Raw genomic sequence first — 14385 nt, forward strand, 5'->3', positions numbered from 1 at the left:
CTCTTTCCTTGAGATTCTCTCTCTCTTCCTGCACATCACTAAAAGCTGCAATAAGCAGGCAGGCAGCACCTTCAGCTTGCAGGATGGACATCTCCTTTGCTGGATCACTTCATTGATTGGGTACATTTTCTGTTTCCACATAACTTCAGGCAACAGCATTGCTACAGCTCTGCCACTACGTAACAAGGATCCCCCTCCTCCAGTTTCCAATAATTTTTACCTCATTTTCCTACAAGTCTTCACCCACAGGTTAAGACCATAAAGGTTTCTGGTAATAATTTCTTCAAGGTATTTTAGGCTTCCACTAGGACTCTTCTCAAAGCTCACTGCACAGGTACAAAGCCACAGTCCCATTGAGGCTTTCGTTATATCAGCATCCAACTTTTGGGTGCCCAAATCTGGATTAGGTATCTGCTGCTGTGCAACAACCTGCCCCAAACCTAGTGGATTACAACACCAAGTGTTCATTATGCACACAGTTTCTGAAGCCCAGGAATCCAGAAGCTGCTTGACGGTGTGCTTCTGGCTCAGGGACTCTGATGAGGTTGCAGCGAGTGTCGACTGTCCCATGCTTGCAGTCTCTGAAGCTGTAACTGGGGCTGCAGGGTACACTTACAAGGTTACTCATGTGGTTGTGGGCAGGAAGCTTCAGTTCCTTGCCACCTGGGCCTCCCCATAGGGCATGTTTATGACATGGTTTTGCCCAGAGTGATTAGAGATAAAGAGAGAGAGTGCAACAGAGTGACCAAGATGGAAGTCATAAGGTTTTATATCTGGAAGCAACATGCCATTATTTCTACTATATGTCACTCAGACCAACTCTGGTAGAGCATGGGAGAAGACACTCAAGGGTGTGACTATCAGGAGGTGGGATTCTTGGGGGTCCGTCTTGGAGGACAAAATGTAGTTGGCACATACAGGCTCATGGTTATGGGGTCATCATTTTGCCTTTCTGGTTAATGCTTTTGATAAGATTAATATTGCCAACTGGTAGTGGCTGGATTGTGTGTCTCTAAATTCAAACATTGATGTCCCAACTCCTAGTACCTCAGGATGTGACCATATTTAGAGATGGGAGTCTTGAAAGAGGTGATTCAGTTAAAATGAAGCTGTTAGAGTGGGGCCCTAATGTGATACGACAGTATTCTTATAAGAAAAAGTGCACTGGGGTGTGGGTGCATGGATGGATGGCCATGAGAGGTAGCAAGGGGACAGCCATTGCAAGCCAAGGAGAGAGGCTCAAAGAAAACCAACCCTTCAGGAACCTTGATCTTGAACTTCCAGCCCCCAGAACTGTGAGAAAATAAATTTCTGTTGTTTAAGGCACTCAGTCTGTGGTATTTTGTCATGGCAGCCCCAGCGAACTAATATAACAACCTTTCGAGAGATATCTGAAAATATCTTGCTGTTTCCCAACGCACATTTACTCGTTTACTTTTGAAAATCTTTTAAAATGTCACTTTTTGTTTTGATGTGTATAGTTATACATCAAGGCATATAATTAGATTTGTTTCTACACACAATGTGTAATCTAATCTAATCTGAGAGTCCGTGCTTTTACTAGGATTGAAACCTCTTTCATTTCATATTATAGCCCATTTTAAATCTAATCCCCCACTTTCCAGAGGTGGGAGCTGGAGGGATTTAAGGCTCTCTAGGATGAAAATGTATCAAAAGCTGCCTCTCCACTGCTTAAGGGATCATACTGTAATGGAAATGTTGTTTTCAAGGAATTACCAGATCAACTCAGTTCAAGATCAAAGCATTAATCTTCTGGGGCCAGAGAGAGGGGTCTTGAATTGAGCCAAATTAGAAGAGACAAAGGGGATATCACAATTAATGGGAAACAGATTTAGGGAAGCAATCCCGGAGAAATTCTCAAACCAAGGAGCAATTCGCAGTGGGAACTTTTTCACCAGCTCTCCTGGCCTTGGTGTGGATTCACTTAAAGGAGCTGCACCGGAGTGTCTTTGAGTCTCCTAAGAACATGCTTTCTGATTTGTTCTTTGCTCTGTTCCGATTACACAAACTTCTGACCACTTGTTTATCTTCATTGCTTTGTCTGCTGCAGTGATTTGGAAAACCAAGCATTCTATGTTCAGCAGTTATGTTAGCTTTCAATTTAATAAAACATATATTTTAACCTATGTTTCTCTAATTGCTAAAGTCAGAACAAAACAAGGTCTTTTGCTTGCCCTGTAATGAATGTAAGAAATTCAGTATGTTTTTACTTTGTCTTTCATCTTACCTTAAAAATAGTATAGACTCTTACAGAACCAGTTTATCAAGTTTTTTTTAAAAAAAAATCATGCTTTTTTCCAAAAAAATATTTTTAGCTTCCGTATATTTAATCTTATGACTATTTTTTATTTTTTTGAGACAGGGGCTCTCTCTGTTGCCCAGGCTGGAGTACAGTGGTGTGATCTCAGCTCACTGCAACCACTGCCTCCCAGGCTCAAGAGATTGTCCTGCCTCAGCCTTCTGAGTAGCTGGTACTACAGGAACGTGCTGCCACACCTGGTTAATTTTTCTGTATTTTTTGTAGAGATGGGGTTTTGCCACGTTGCCCAGGCTGGTCTCCTGAGCTCAAGCAATCTGCCTGCCCTGGCCTCCCAAAGTGCTGGAATTGCAGGCATGAGCCACCATGCCCAGCCAATTTTGTGACTATTTTTAAAAACATATAGTATTGGCTTCACAAGGACCGCCAATCCTTTTATATCTTGACTTCCTTATTTTTGAGTTATTCGTTTTGATTCTTTTTGGTGTCCTATGGAGTAAATTTTAAGATAACTTTTTAAGGAAGGCTATATTAGTGAAATTGCTTCTGATTCTTAGATATCTAAAAATATCTTTCTATTGCCTATACTCAGGGATTAAATTTGGCTTGGAATATTATGCTTAGATCATGAAGTTTCCTCTTTAGAAGAGTGCTTATTACTCCATTTGGAGCTAGTGAATGACAGCAGCTAGCCTAATTTTTTCTGTTTTTGAGTAAACTATTATTTTCTGTCTTGTTGCTCACATTCTATTCTCTTCATTCTAGATTTTTCATCTATGTCCAAGTATAAGTCTTTTTTTTTCCATTAGCATAGGATTTTTTTTACATGAAGGAAATTATTTTTCTATTATGTTTGTGATTATTATTTCTGCTTCTTTTGTTCCAGCACTTCCAAGAATATTTGTTATCCATAGGTTAGACTTCTACCATTTCACTCTGCTTCTATGTTCTTCCCTTACCATTTTGTCTTTAGCCTTTTCTTATATAGTCTTCGAAAACAGTTCACAGATCGCATTTTCTCCCTTGTTCATTCTGCTCTTCGCTGCAACTGCAGCATTTTTGGATATATCCATCTCTTATTTCAGCTGGCTCCATGTGGAGCCACATATGTGGAGGACATGTGGAGTGATTTAAACCCACCTGAATGCATTCGTGGGGTGTGGCAGAGCCTCACCTCAGATCTATGCCTGGGGGAGAAATTGATTTACACAATTCCTAGCCTGGCTTCTGGCAGGTTCTCATCCAGCGTGGCTCTGTTCCACGAGGGTGGATCTTGGCCGCTTTCTGCTTCCAGGGCACTTCTGTTTCCAAAGCACTTCCTAAGAGAATACCCATTCCCATGTACCATCCATCCTCTTCCCTTCTACCTCTGTTGTGTTGTACTAGGAGACATGACCTTGAAATTCATATAAAAAGGGGTGAACTGGATGGGGAGAATTGCAGGAACCCAATTCTGGCCCTCTTGGAACCTAATTCCCATGCAGAAGGAGAGAAGCAACCTGAACTCTGGTTATGGCAGCCCTGAGCCCCTGGCCTGGACATAGAGTGGAAGCAGTAAAGCCTTCTCCTGGGGTTCCATTGGCTATTCTGCGCTAGATCAGAAGATGAAACAGATATTACTAGGGTGGACAGTGATCCCTCAAACTAATCCCACTGGCACTGTACTTGGTGGAAATTTCCTCTAGATTTCTATTAATGCTGGCACAAGATTTTATGCTTTTGCAGAGCTTCATGGGTATTTTAATAGGAGATAGAATGCATCTTAGACTAACCCAATGTTAATTTTTACATATTCCTGATGCAGGTCCCCTCCCTGTCTTTGAGAACAATGTACTCTTTATACATATAAAACAATGATTTTTCAATTTTGATAAGGGCTGAAAATTATACCACTCATCAACTCCCATGGCAGCCACATGGTGCTTGCAGGTGGAATTCTACAAGATGACATAAAAGGGGTTAAACAGAAGCATCCTGGCCTCTAGAGCAAGCAATGGTGTCATGCAAAATGGCCTGTAGGAACTCTAGCTGCTTCCAGAAGCTTGTCATTAAGCTGACTCATCCTCTACTAAACTTAACAGATAGTTCACCAGCAAGGATATCCCTTAAACACATGTCAAAAGGAAAAGTACAACACCATGTATCTTTACCTTATAATAAATTCTGGTCACCAAACCCCACTGAAGAACCCTTTCACGAAATTTCACTGCTTTCAACAGAAAGGCAAGATCATCAACTGTGTCCATGTTAAATGCCAGGAAACTGAAAGAAAAATCACAGTGACCATCATTATGTTGGTCTCACCAAAGAATTTCATTTGAAAGAAATAGAGTGGGTTTGTTTTTAAAAATATTTTTTTTCCTGTAGAAAAATAGTGTCAGTATACATAATCTCCCCATCCCATCTCTCATTGACTATTCATAGTTCTTTCCAGTAATCTTAGCTCCAGTTTATTCTAGGTGGTTGTCCTTGTGGTATAGAGATGATTTGGTTTCCTAATTTTTCCACTTACTATTGTATTATAAGTAGTGTTCAATATTTTATATAGTCTTTTTTAATGAATAGCAATATGATTTTTGTCAAGTATAATCAACCATTATACAATTCATGTATGACTCAACCATTATACAATCTTTTTTTTTTTTTTTTTTTTTTTGAGACAGAGTCTCACTCTGTTTCCCAGGCTGGAGTGCAGTGGCATGATCTCGGCTGACTGCAACCTCCACCTCCTGGGTTCAATTGACTCTCATGCCTCAGCTTCCTGACTAGTGGGGACCACAGGCACGTGCCACTGTGCCTGGCTAATTTTTGTATTTTTAGTAGAGACAGGGTTTCACCATGTTGGCCAGGCTGGTCTTGAACTGCTGACCTCAAGTGATCTGCCTGCCTCAGCCTCCCAAAGTGCTGGGATTACAGGCACGAGCCACCGTGCCTGGCTCCCATTATACAAATCTGTCAAGTGAGTTTATAATAATAACCACTATACAGCTCTGTGAAGTGAGTTTATAATAATAACCGCTGCTGGGTATTTACTATAATTATTATAATTGGATATTAATAATCAAATGTATCTGTTATAAAATATTTATCAATTAATAATATTTATTAAATATATTATATATCAGGAATTGTGCTCATTATTTGCTGTGAATTATTCAATTTTCTCAATAATTCTAGAATATGATAATTATCCAGTGAAAAGTTCAGGAAACTGAGGCTCAGCAAGATTTGGTAACTTGCTCGAGGTCACACAGGCAGTCGAGCTCAGGTTTTGTTGGGGAACATCAGTGTTTAAAGCAAGAGGCACCCCGGAGGGAAGTGAGAGGGCTGTGTGCAAGCACAGGGGAGGGTGTGCTACAGAGATAGTGGCGTTCCTCAGCAGGCAGCAGTTCCCATCTTTCCCACTTGGCAAATAAGGAAACTGAGGCACACAGGAGTTAAGAGACGTTAAGCACAGACTCAAAACAACCAAGTTCACAATTAAAAGCCTGTGAGCTTTTCATCATGAAACTCTGTATTTCATGCCAATTTTATGGCCCCACCATGAACCTATAGATAACCTAGACAAACAGGGGAAGGGTTAATTCACACTTAGAGTTTCCCATAGCGCAGCCACCTCTTGCCCTCCCCTTTCCCCACTTCCTGAGGAAGTAAGTTATTATAAGACCCAAATAACTTAAATTCATATTAACTAAAAATAAAAAACCCAAGTGGCTGTTGTTGCTTAATCAGAAGGCACGAGAGGAACGTTAAGAAGCAATTGATGCAGTGCTTTTGAGATGCCAAGTGCTGAATTAATAATCGCCCTCCATTTAGACAGGGAAGAGGGAGGTATTTACATGCCAATTACCAGGACATTTAAATGATGTCAATGCTTATTCTGAATCTGGGCTTTAAGAAGGTTGGGTTTCTGCCTCAGTCTACTTAATAAAAGATGTGAAGGGCTTTCATATATTATTGAAAAGTATGTTTTAGTCATTCCAGGGGCTGTTGTTGGAAACTGGCCTTCCTGGAATGCGGACTGTAGAACATGTTTGTCCACCTGAGGTTGTGAACTGCATGTGCTGCAGGAAGGGGATCTCACCCACTCGCTGAGTCATGTGAGTCGCATATCATGTAGGTCTAGGAGCCTGCCCAGTGCAAAACAGTGTGCAGACTCTCTTTAAAAAACAGGAACATTGCTAAAGGCAACCTCTTTGTAACTGCGTATTTTACAAGATCCAAATGACTCTATCGTTAAATAAAGTTTAAATTAAATTAAAATATGTATCATTAGACATCAGGGAAACGCAAACAGAAACCGTGGTGAGGTAGCATTATACATCCACCAGAATGACTACAATTAAGTACACTGACATCGAGTGTTGCCGAGGATCTGGAGAAACCAGAGCTCTCATGCTTGCTGAGTGTAAAATGGTGAAATCTCTTTGCAAAATGTTGTCACAGTTCCTAATAAAACTAAATGAACACATACCCTATGTTCTAGCAGTTTCACTCCTACTATTTGCCTAAGAAATAAAAACATACGTTCACAAAAAAGTTTATATAAGAATGCTCATAGCAGTTCTACTCACAGCAGTAAAAAACTGCAAACATCCCAAGTGTCTATTCATCCATAAGAGAATGATTCTACTATATCCATAAAGTAAAATACTACAATAATGAAAAGAAACAAACTAATACACACAACAACATGGGTGAATGTCAAAAAGCATTATGTCAAGTTCACGAGGCAGCTACAAAAGAGTACATACTGCCTGGTTCCATTTACGTGAAGTTTTAGCACAGAAAGATTAATCTGTGGTGGGAAAATATCAGAAGAGTGGCTGTATCTGGGTAGTAAGATTAACCAAGAAGGGGCATGAAAGAACTTTCTGGAGTGATGATCTATATCTTAATACGAGTTTGGTTACATAGGTTTATGTGTTTGTCAAAACTCAGTGAATGTACACTTAAGATTTGTGCATTTTATTGTATGTAAACTCTACATAAGAACTATAACTGAATATGTAACTCTAGTTAATAAGGTTCATGCTAAATTATTTAGAAATATGCTGATGTCTACAGTTTACTTTGAAATGGATCAAAAAGAGGAGGTGAATGGATGTGTGAGTTCCATACATAGATCCACAGATATGATAGTGATATGGCAGGTACAGTAATAGGTTAATAGAATCTCTATGGTGTGTACATAAGTGCTTCCTGTAAAATTATTTCAACTTTGGTGAATATTTGTAAATTTTACAGCACAATGTAGAAAAACATGTTGGGTGCAAGGCAAAAGCTTGACTTTCCTGGACACCTGCTACTACCTCCTAAAGGTCCACAGGCTGATGAGAGCGGGAAGGGCCCCAGTGGCAGGCTTCCATGCAGGAGGGAGAGAGGCAGCCCTTGCAGGGACAAGCTAGGGCTGAATGGGGCTGTCTGTAGAGCCAGGTACAGTCCCCTCTCAGAGTCACTTCCTTCCGGGGCTCCTCTCCCTGCCATGCTCCATCTGCTTTACCTGGTCCCATGGAGGCTTTGCAGTACCATGACTGACTCCTCCCAGGCCGAAATGAGGGGTAGTCACTGTGCGGACAAATGGGTGCACACTGGAGGGATTTGAGGGTGCCAGGAAGTTCTCAGCCCATCTTTCCTCAAGTCTCCACCTTCTCAAGAGTGCTTTTCTCAGGGCTGTCACTATGCCTCCATCCTACTGCTCTCGGAGTGCAGACTCCATGAAGGCAGAGCCCCTAGTAACTGCTGATCACCAATGCATAGAGAAGTGCCGAGTACACAGTGAGTGCTGAAAACATGTTGATGACAAAGGCTTTCCTTCATATAAAAGTTGGAGTAAGTAAAGTTTTGGGATTTAAGTGGATAAACACAGAGACTGAATCAGTAAAACCTAGATGTGTGGGAGAGAGATGTATACTGTTTTGGAGGTTAATAACTGAGACAAAAATAAATGGACTGGAACTTTCCAAATATTTACAATTGGAATACTGCCTTTGGCACATCTCAACTCTGTCCTGGAAAATGTGCTAGGGATATAGATTTGCATATGGGTGACAGCATGTCATACTTCCAAAATGATGGAAACAAGTCCTGTTCTACTTGTTTCATTTCTATCTGAAAAAGAAATGAAAGGGCAGATGATTTGTGGCCAGTTGGGGAACAAGTTTCCTGCAAGGATGGAACTGATTCTGGTGGGGAGTTGTACTTTTCTTTCAACCCCTTAATATGTTGGACAATTTTCAAACTAATACATTGGAGGAAAAAGCTATCCATACTATAAACTTCCTACTCAAGAGCTAGAAATATTAGGAAGACCCACTAACTCTAGAGTATGAAGACAAACGGAGACATTAAAACTAAGAGAGACTCCAGTGAAACACTCCTAACGTGTAGGAGCTCGTGTTTTCAAGCTTTAAGATGGACCACAGTTTGAATAAACAGGGTCCTGAGCAGCAATAAAAAAAGAAAAAAAAAAGACAGATTACAGATTTCTCAATTGCACTTCATCCCAATGGTATAAAAAATCCCAGACCATCATTTACTGTGTTTTCCATGTGTTTAATCAGGATTGTGAGATTATATTCTTTAATGAATAGTTTCCTTAGAAACTAGTTCACTACTTTCAGGTTTCAGGGACCAATAATTTCATTCCAAAAAAAAAAATAATTAAAAAATACACAAAACAAAAAAGCATAAGAAGCTCTCTAAAAGTATAATATAGGAGACAATACATTCATGACCATAAATCAATGAAATAGAAAACAAAGGTACAACAGAAAGGATCAAAGGGAAAAGTTAGTTGTTTGCAAAATAACAATAAACCAGTTGCTGATGAGACTGAGCAACAACAACAAAGAAAGGAGAAGGCACAAGAAATCATTTTAGGAATGACAAATGAGACACAACTACAGATCCAGCAGAAGTTAAAAAGATAATGATAGAATAGTACGCAAAAAAACTTACACCAATAAAATCAAAACCAAATGAATAAATTCCTAGAAAAATATAATTTACTCAAACTGACATGAAAAGAAAAGCCTAGTCTTTAAACAATTAAGCTAATTAAATAGTTTAAAGTACTCGCTAAGCCCAGATTATTTTCAAATTTGATGAATTATCAAATTCTTTCACAGAATAAGAAATCACTCCCCCCAAAATAACTCTATGAGAGCTGTAAAACTTTGACATAAATCTAAATCAGGAATGTACAAGAATGGAAAACTATAAATATACAATCTCCTACTCCTAAAAAATACTAACAAGCCAATTCCAGGAAAATATAAATATGATAATACAGCATAACAAAATTGAGCATTTCTTCAGCATGCAAGGTAGTTTAACGCAAAAGTTGTTCATCAAACTAACAAAATAAAGAAGAAATATATGATCATTTCAACAGATGCAGAAAAATATCATTTGATAAAATTAATCTGGTAATGACAAAAATACATTTAAAATGTATAAGCTTCTTTAGGAAGTAAAGTGTGTCTATCAGAAACTTCAGCACTCCAGCCTGGAAGACAGAATAAGGCCCTGTCTCTAACATAATAAAGAAAATCAGCAATAATGCAAAAGAACACCCTGTAAGATGGCTTCTATTCAAATTGTGTTGGCGGTCCTAGCTCTTGCTGTGAGACATGAAAAGAACAAAAGAAATAATAATTGGAAAGGAAGAAATAAAAATTTATAATTTGCAAATGATTGTCTATGGAAAAAACCTCCAAAGAATCTACAGACATATTTAAAAGAACATCACACACTGGGGCCTATCATGGGGAGGGGGGAGGGTGAGGGATTGCACTGGGAGTTATACCTGATGTAAATGACTAGTTGATGGGTGCAGCACAGCAACATGGCACAAGTATACATATGTAACAAACCTGCACGTTATGCACGTGTATCCTAGAACTTAAAGTATAATAATAATAATAAATTAATTAATTAAAAAAAAGAAATTTCTTTACAGTCAAATTTATACACAAAACCCAACTGCATGTATAATAAACTATTAACTACAAAAATCATAATTTAAAAATATTCTTTTAGCAACAAAATTATGGAGTAACTAGTAATAAATCTATGAAAGGATATACTATGTATGGAAAAAATTATACAACCCTGGAGGACATTTTGAAGATGAAAATCTTTGAGAGGAAGACCTGCTTTATAAATATGTCAAATTTTCTGCAAATCTATAGATTTAATATACTTTCAAAGCAACTTTCAGCAGGTTTTCAGGCCTGTGGTAAAATACAAATAACAAAACATTTACCATTTTAACTTTATTTACTTTTTTTTTTTTGAGATGAAGTTTTGCTCTTGTTGCCCAGCCTGGAGTGCAATGGTGCGATCTCAGCTGACTGTGACCTCCACCTTCTGGGTTCAAGCAATTCTCCTGCCTTAATCTCCCAAGTAGCTGGGAGTACAGGCATGCACCACCACACCTGGCTAATTTTATGTTTTTAGTAGAGACGGGGTTTCAGCATGTTGCCCAGGGTGGTCTCAAACTCCTGACCTCAGGTGATCCACCTGTCTCAGCCTCCCAAAGTGCTGAGATTACATGCATGAGCCACTGCACCTGGCCCATTTTATCTACTTTAAAGTGTACAGCTCAGTGGTATTAAGTACATTCACACTGTTGTACAACCATTACCACTATTCATCTCCACAACGTTTTCATCTTCCCAAACTGAAACTCTGTACCTATGAAACAATAACTGCCCATTCTCTCCTGTTCTTAGCCCCTGGGAACCAATATTCTACTTTCTATGCCACAAATCTGACTACTCTAGGTATGTCATGTAAGTACAATCCTACAATATTCATCCTGTGTTTTATTTCTAAGAAACTTGACAAACTGATTACAAAACTTACATGAAATAGCCAAAGATCCTGAACAGCCAACACAATTCTGAATTACATTTCTGATATAATAATATAATACTATAGTAATATTTTATTATAACGCCAGAGTAATTACAACAGTGTATTGTTGGATCAAAAATATACAAAGAGACTAGGAACAAAATAGCCCAAAAACAAACTCCCAAATAGACGGAGATTTAATAAATGCCGAAGAGACCTTGCAGGTTACTAAGAAAGAATGTCCATTTCAGTAAATGTTGCTGGAACAACTGACTGTCCCTGAAGGAGAAAAGTAAAATTAGATCCCTTCCTCAAACCATACACAAGAATGTGTATGGATTCAATAATTAAATGTAAAAGGTGAGACTTTCAAACTTTTAAAGATACAGATTTCATGACTTCAGAATAGATGATGCAGAAAGTGTTGGATAAAAAGAAAAGACTGGTAAGTTCAACTGTAATTAATGAATTTATCTCAATCAAAAGACATCATAAAGAAAACATAAGACAAGCCACAAACATAGAAAAGATAATTATAGCATTTATAACAACAAAGGATAAAGAGCCCTTAAAAATCAATAAGAACAAGACACACACACACACACACACACACACATACACACACACACTAAAAATAGGCAAAAAAACATGAACAGGCATTTCACATAGGAACAAATACAAATGGCAAACAGACATGTGAAATCATGCTCATCCTTAACAGTAATCGTAAAAATTCAGTTTAAAGTCAGGGTGAGAGATCATTTCTTATATTGTATTGACAAAAATTAAGAAGTCTGATAGTACCAAGTGTTGGTGAGAACACAATAAGGCCCCACAAGATACATGCTGCTAATGGGGGTGTAAATTTAAACAACCACCTTGAAAAATAATTTGTCACTATCTAGTAAAGTTGAACATTACTCCATAACACAGCAGTTCCATTCCTAGGTAATACATATCATAAGGGAGTGTTTTTCAAACAACAGATTGCATATAACTAATAGGTCATAAAATCTGTTTAAGGGTTGGGGTATTTTTTTTTTCTTTTTGAGACAGAGTCTCGCCCTGTCATCCAGGCTGGAGTGCACTGGTGCATCTCAGCTCACTGCAAGTTCTGCCTCCTGGGTTCACGCCATCCTCCTGCCTCAGTCTCCCGAGTAGCTGGAACTACAGGCGCCCACCACCACGCCCGGCTAATTTTTTTGTAGAGATGGGGTTTCACTGTGTTAGCCAGGATGGTCTCCATCTCCTGACCTTGTGATCCACCTGCCTCAGCCTCCCAAAGTGCCTCACAGGCATGAGCCACTGCACCCGGCCTTTTTTAATTTTTATTTTTATTTTATTTTATTTTTTTTAGGCAAGGTCTCACTCTGTTGCCCAGGCTGGAGTACAGTGGCATGATCTCAGCTCACTTCAACCTCTGCCTCCCAGGCTCAAGTGATCCTCCTGCCTCAGCCTCCTGAGCAGCTGGGACCACAGTCATGTGCCACCATGCCTTGCTAATTTTTGTATTAATTTTGTAGAGACAGGGGGTCTCACTATATTGCCCAGGCTGGTCTCGAACTCCTGGGCTGAGCAGTCCTTCTGTCCTGGCCTCCCAAAGTGCTAGGATCACAGGCATGAGTCACCATGTCTGGCTGAAATCAATATTCTGCTAAGATCAGTTTTCTTTAAAAATAAAATGTAAAAATATCAGAGAGCATCATTAGTAATAAACAGGGAGGTAGCCACTGCTCCATGAACTGTTTGCTTCAGTTGCTTCTGAAATGGAGGTCCTATGGATATATGGGTGTCCATGGTGATTTAAAGTGTATTTCTTACTCTAAGTAATGTTCACTAAGTTTGAAAGCCCTATAAAAACTCTTGTGCACATCCCCCAGAAAACATGTACAGGGTTTTTCATAACAGCATCATGCAAAATACCAAAAAACCATACATGACCCAAATGTCCAAGATACCAGAGATTAGAATGGATAAGTACAGTGTGGCATACACACAGGATGGAAAATTACAGAATATTGTGAAGAGGAGTTCTGCAGCTATACATAACAATGTGAATGATTCAGAGAAACAAAATACTGAGTGAAAACAAAGTTACAAAATACTATATATATTGTTTTATTTATAAAGCTAACGGACAATACTGAAAGATCAATACAAACAACCAGAAGCACGGATGTTGAAGCCAGAGCGTCTGGGTTCAAATCTCATCTCTGCCACTCACTAGCCATCTAACCTTGAGCAAGGTACTTAACCTCTGTGCCTCAGTTTCCTCATCCGTGAAATGGAAATAAGAACTTACCATTTGGAAATGGTAAGCAAGTGACTTAACCTCTGTGTCTCGGTTTCTTCATCTGTGAGATGGAAATAAGAACTTACCATTTGGAAACTTGCCAAATGGAAATAAAAACTCATAGGGTTTTTAGGATTAAATCCTGTAAACTGCTTGGAACAGTGAACATGAAGTAAAAAAGGAACTCAAGGAGAAAGAACAGAATGAGCAATGTTTTAGTTTTTAAGTTGGCAGTGAGTGTATAAGCATTAATTTCACATATTCACAGATTTCTTAAAATCTCAAGTGAGAGTCAGTTACGCCAAGGCTCTATTAACGCAGGCTTCATGATAAGCCACTGAAGACAGATGATGACGATGGTCTCAGTAATACGTACCTTGTTCTCAGCTTGTCCCCCACAGATTCAGCCCAGTTTTGGAGCAGACCAAAGAGTGGTTTTTCTTCATACTGTTTGGTGTATTGGGCCAGCAGTTCCCGCCCCACAACCTGCACAGAGAGTTTATCACTCATCCGTCTCAGCAGTGTAAAAAACGACAGTATCTTTAATACTGCAACCCAATAAGATCTATTTGTCACTTAGCAAACTCCTTGGAAGGAATCAAATACAAGACCTGATTCTTAAAATGGCCTCTACTTTCCCAAGGCAGACGTGGGGCATTTATCACAACATCCCCCATCCTCCCCTGTGGCTGACTTCACTAACTGCTTACTGCTTGCTCTCTCTTCCTGCCTGTATCAGTCTCTAACAGTGGTCCTGGGACCAACTGTTTTAGCTGACCCTTTGGTACAACCCGCTTGTCTTCCGTGGACCAGATGGCTGGTCCGTTCTCTTTTTCACCCCTGACATTCTCTGGTCAGTTAGACCTTTGGGGAATAGTATTGAAATGCACAAATAAAACAATGTCTACCCTCTATCAATCTCATACTTTAGTAGCTTTAAAGTTATAATTGG

The 14385-nt window shown here is 39.2% G+C and overlaps 1 protein-coding gene across 1 annotated transcript in view; it reads right to left on the reverse strand.

Moving 5' to 3' along the window:
* The window catches only part of ACOXL (acyl-CoA oxidase-like), a 368775-nt gene that overhangs the window by 120541 nt on the left and 233849 nt on the right, over positions 1–14385 (reverse strand). Inside the window, 2 exon segments of the mRNA XM_011980527.1 lie at positions 4414–4540; positions 13810–13919. Coding sequence (XP_011835917.1) covers positions 4414–4540; positions 13810–13919 — 237 coding nt within the window.

Source organism: Mandrillus leucophaeus, unplaced genomic scaffold (genome assembly GCF_000951045.1).
Source record: "Mandrillus leucophaeus isolate KB7577 unplaced genomic scaffold, Mleu.le_1.0 Scaffold214, whole genome shotgun sequence".
Classification (NCBI taxonomy): Eukaryota; Metazoa; Chordata; class Mammalia; order Primates; family Cercopithecidae; genus Mandrillus; species Mandrillus leucophaeus.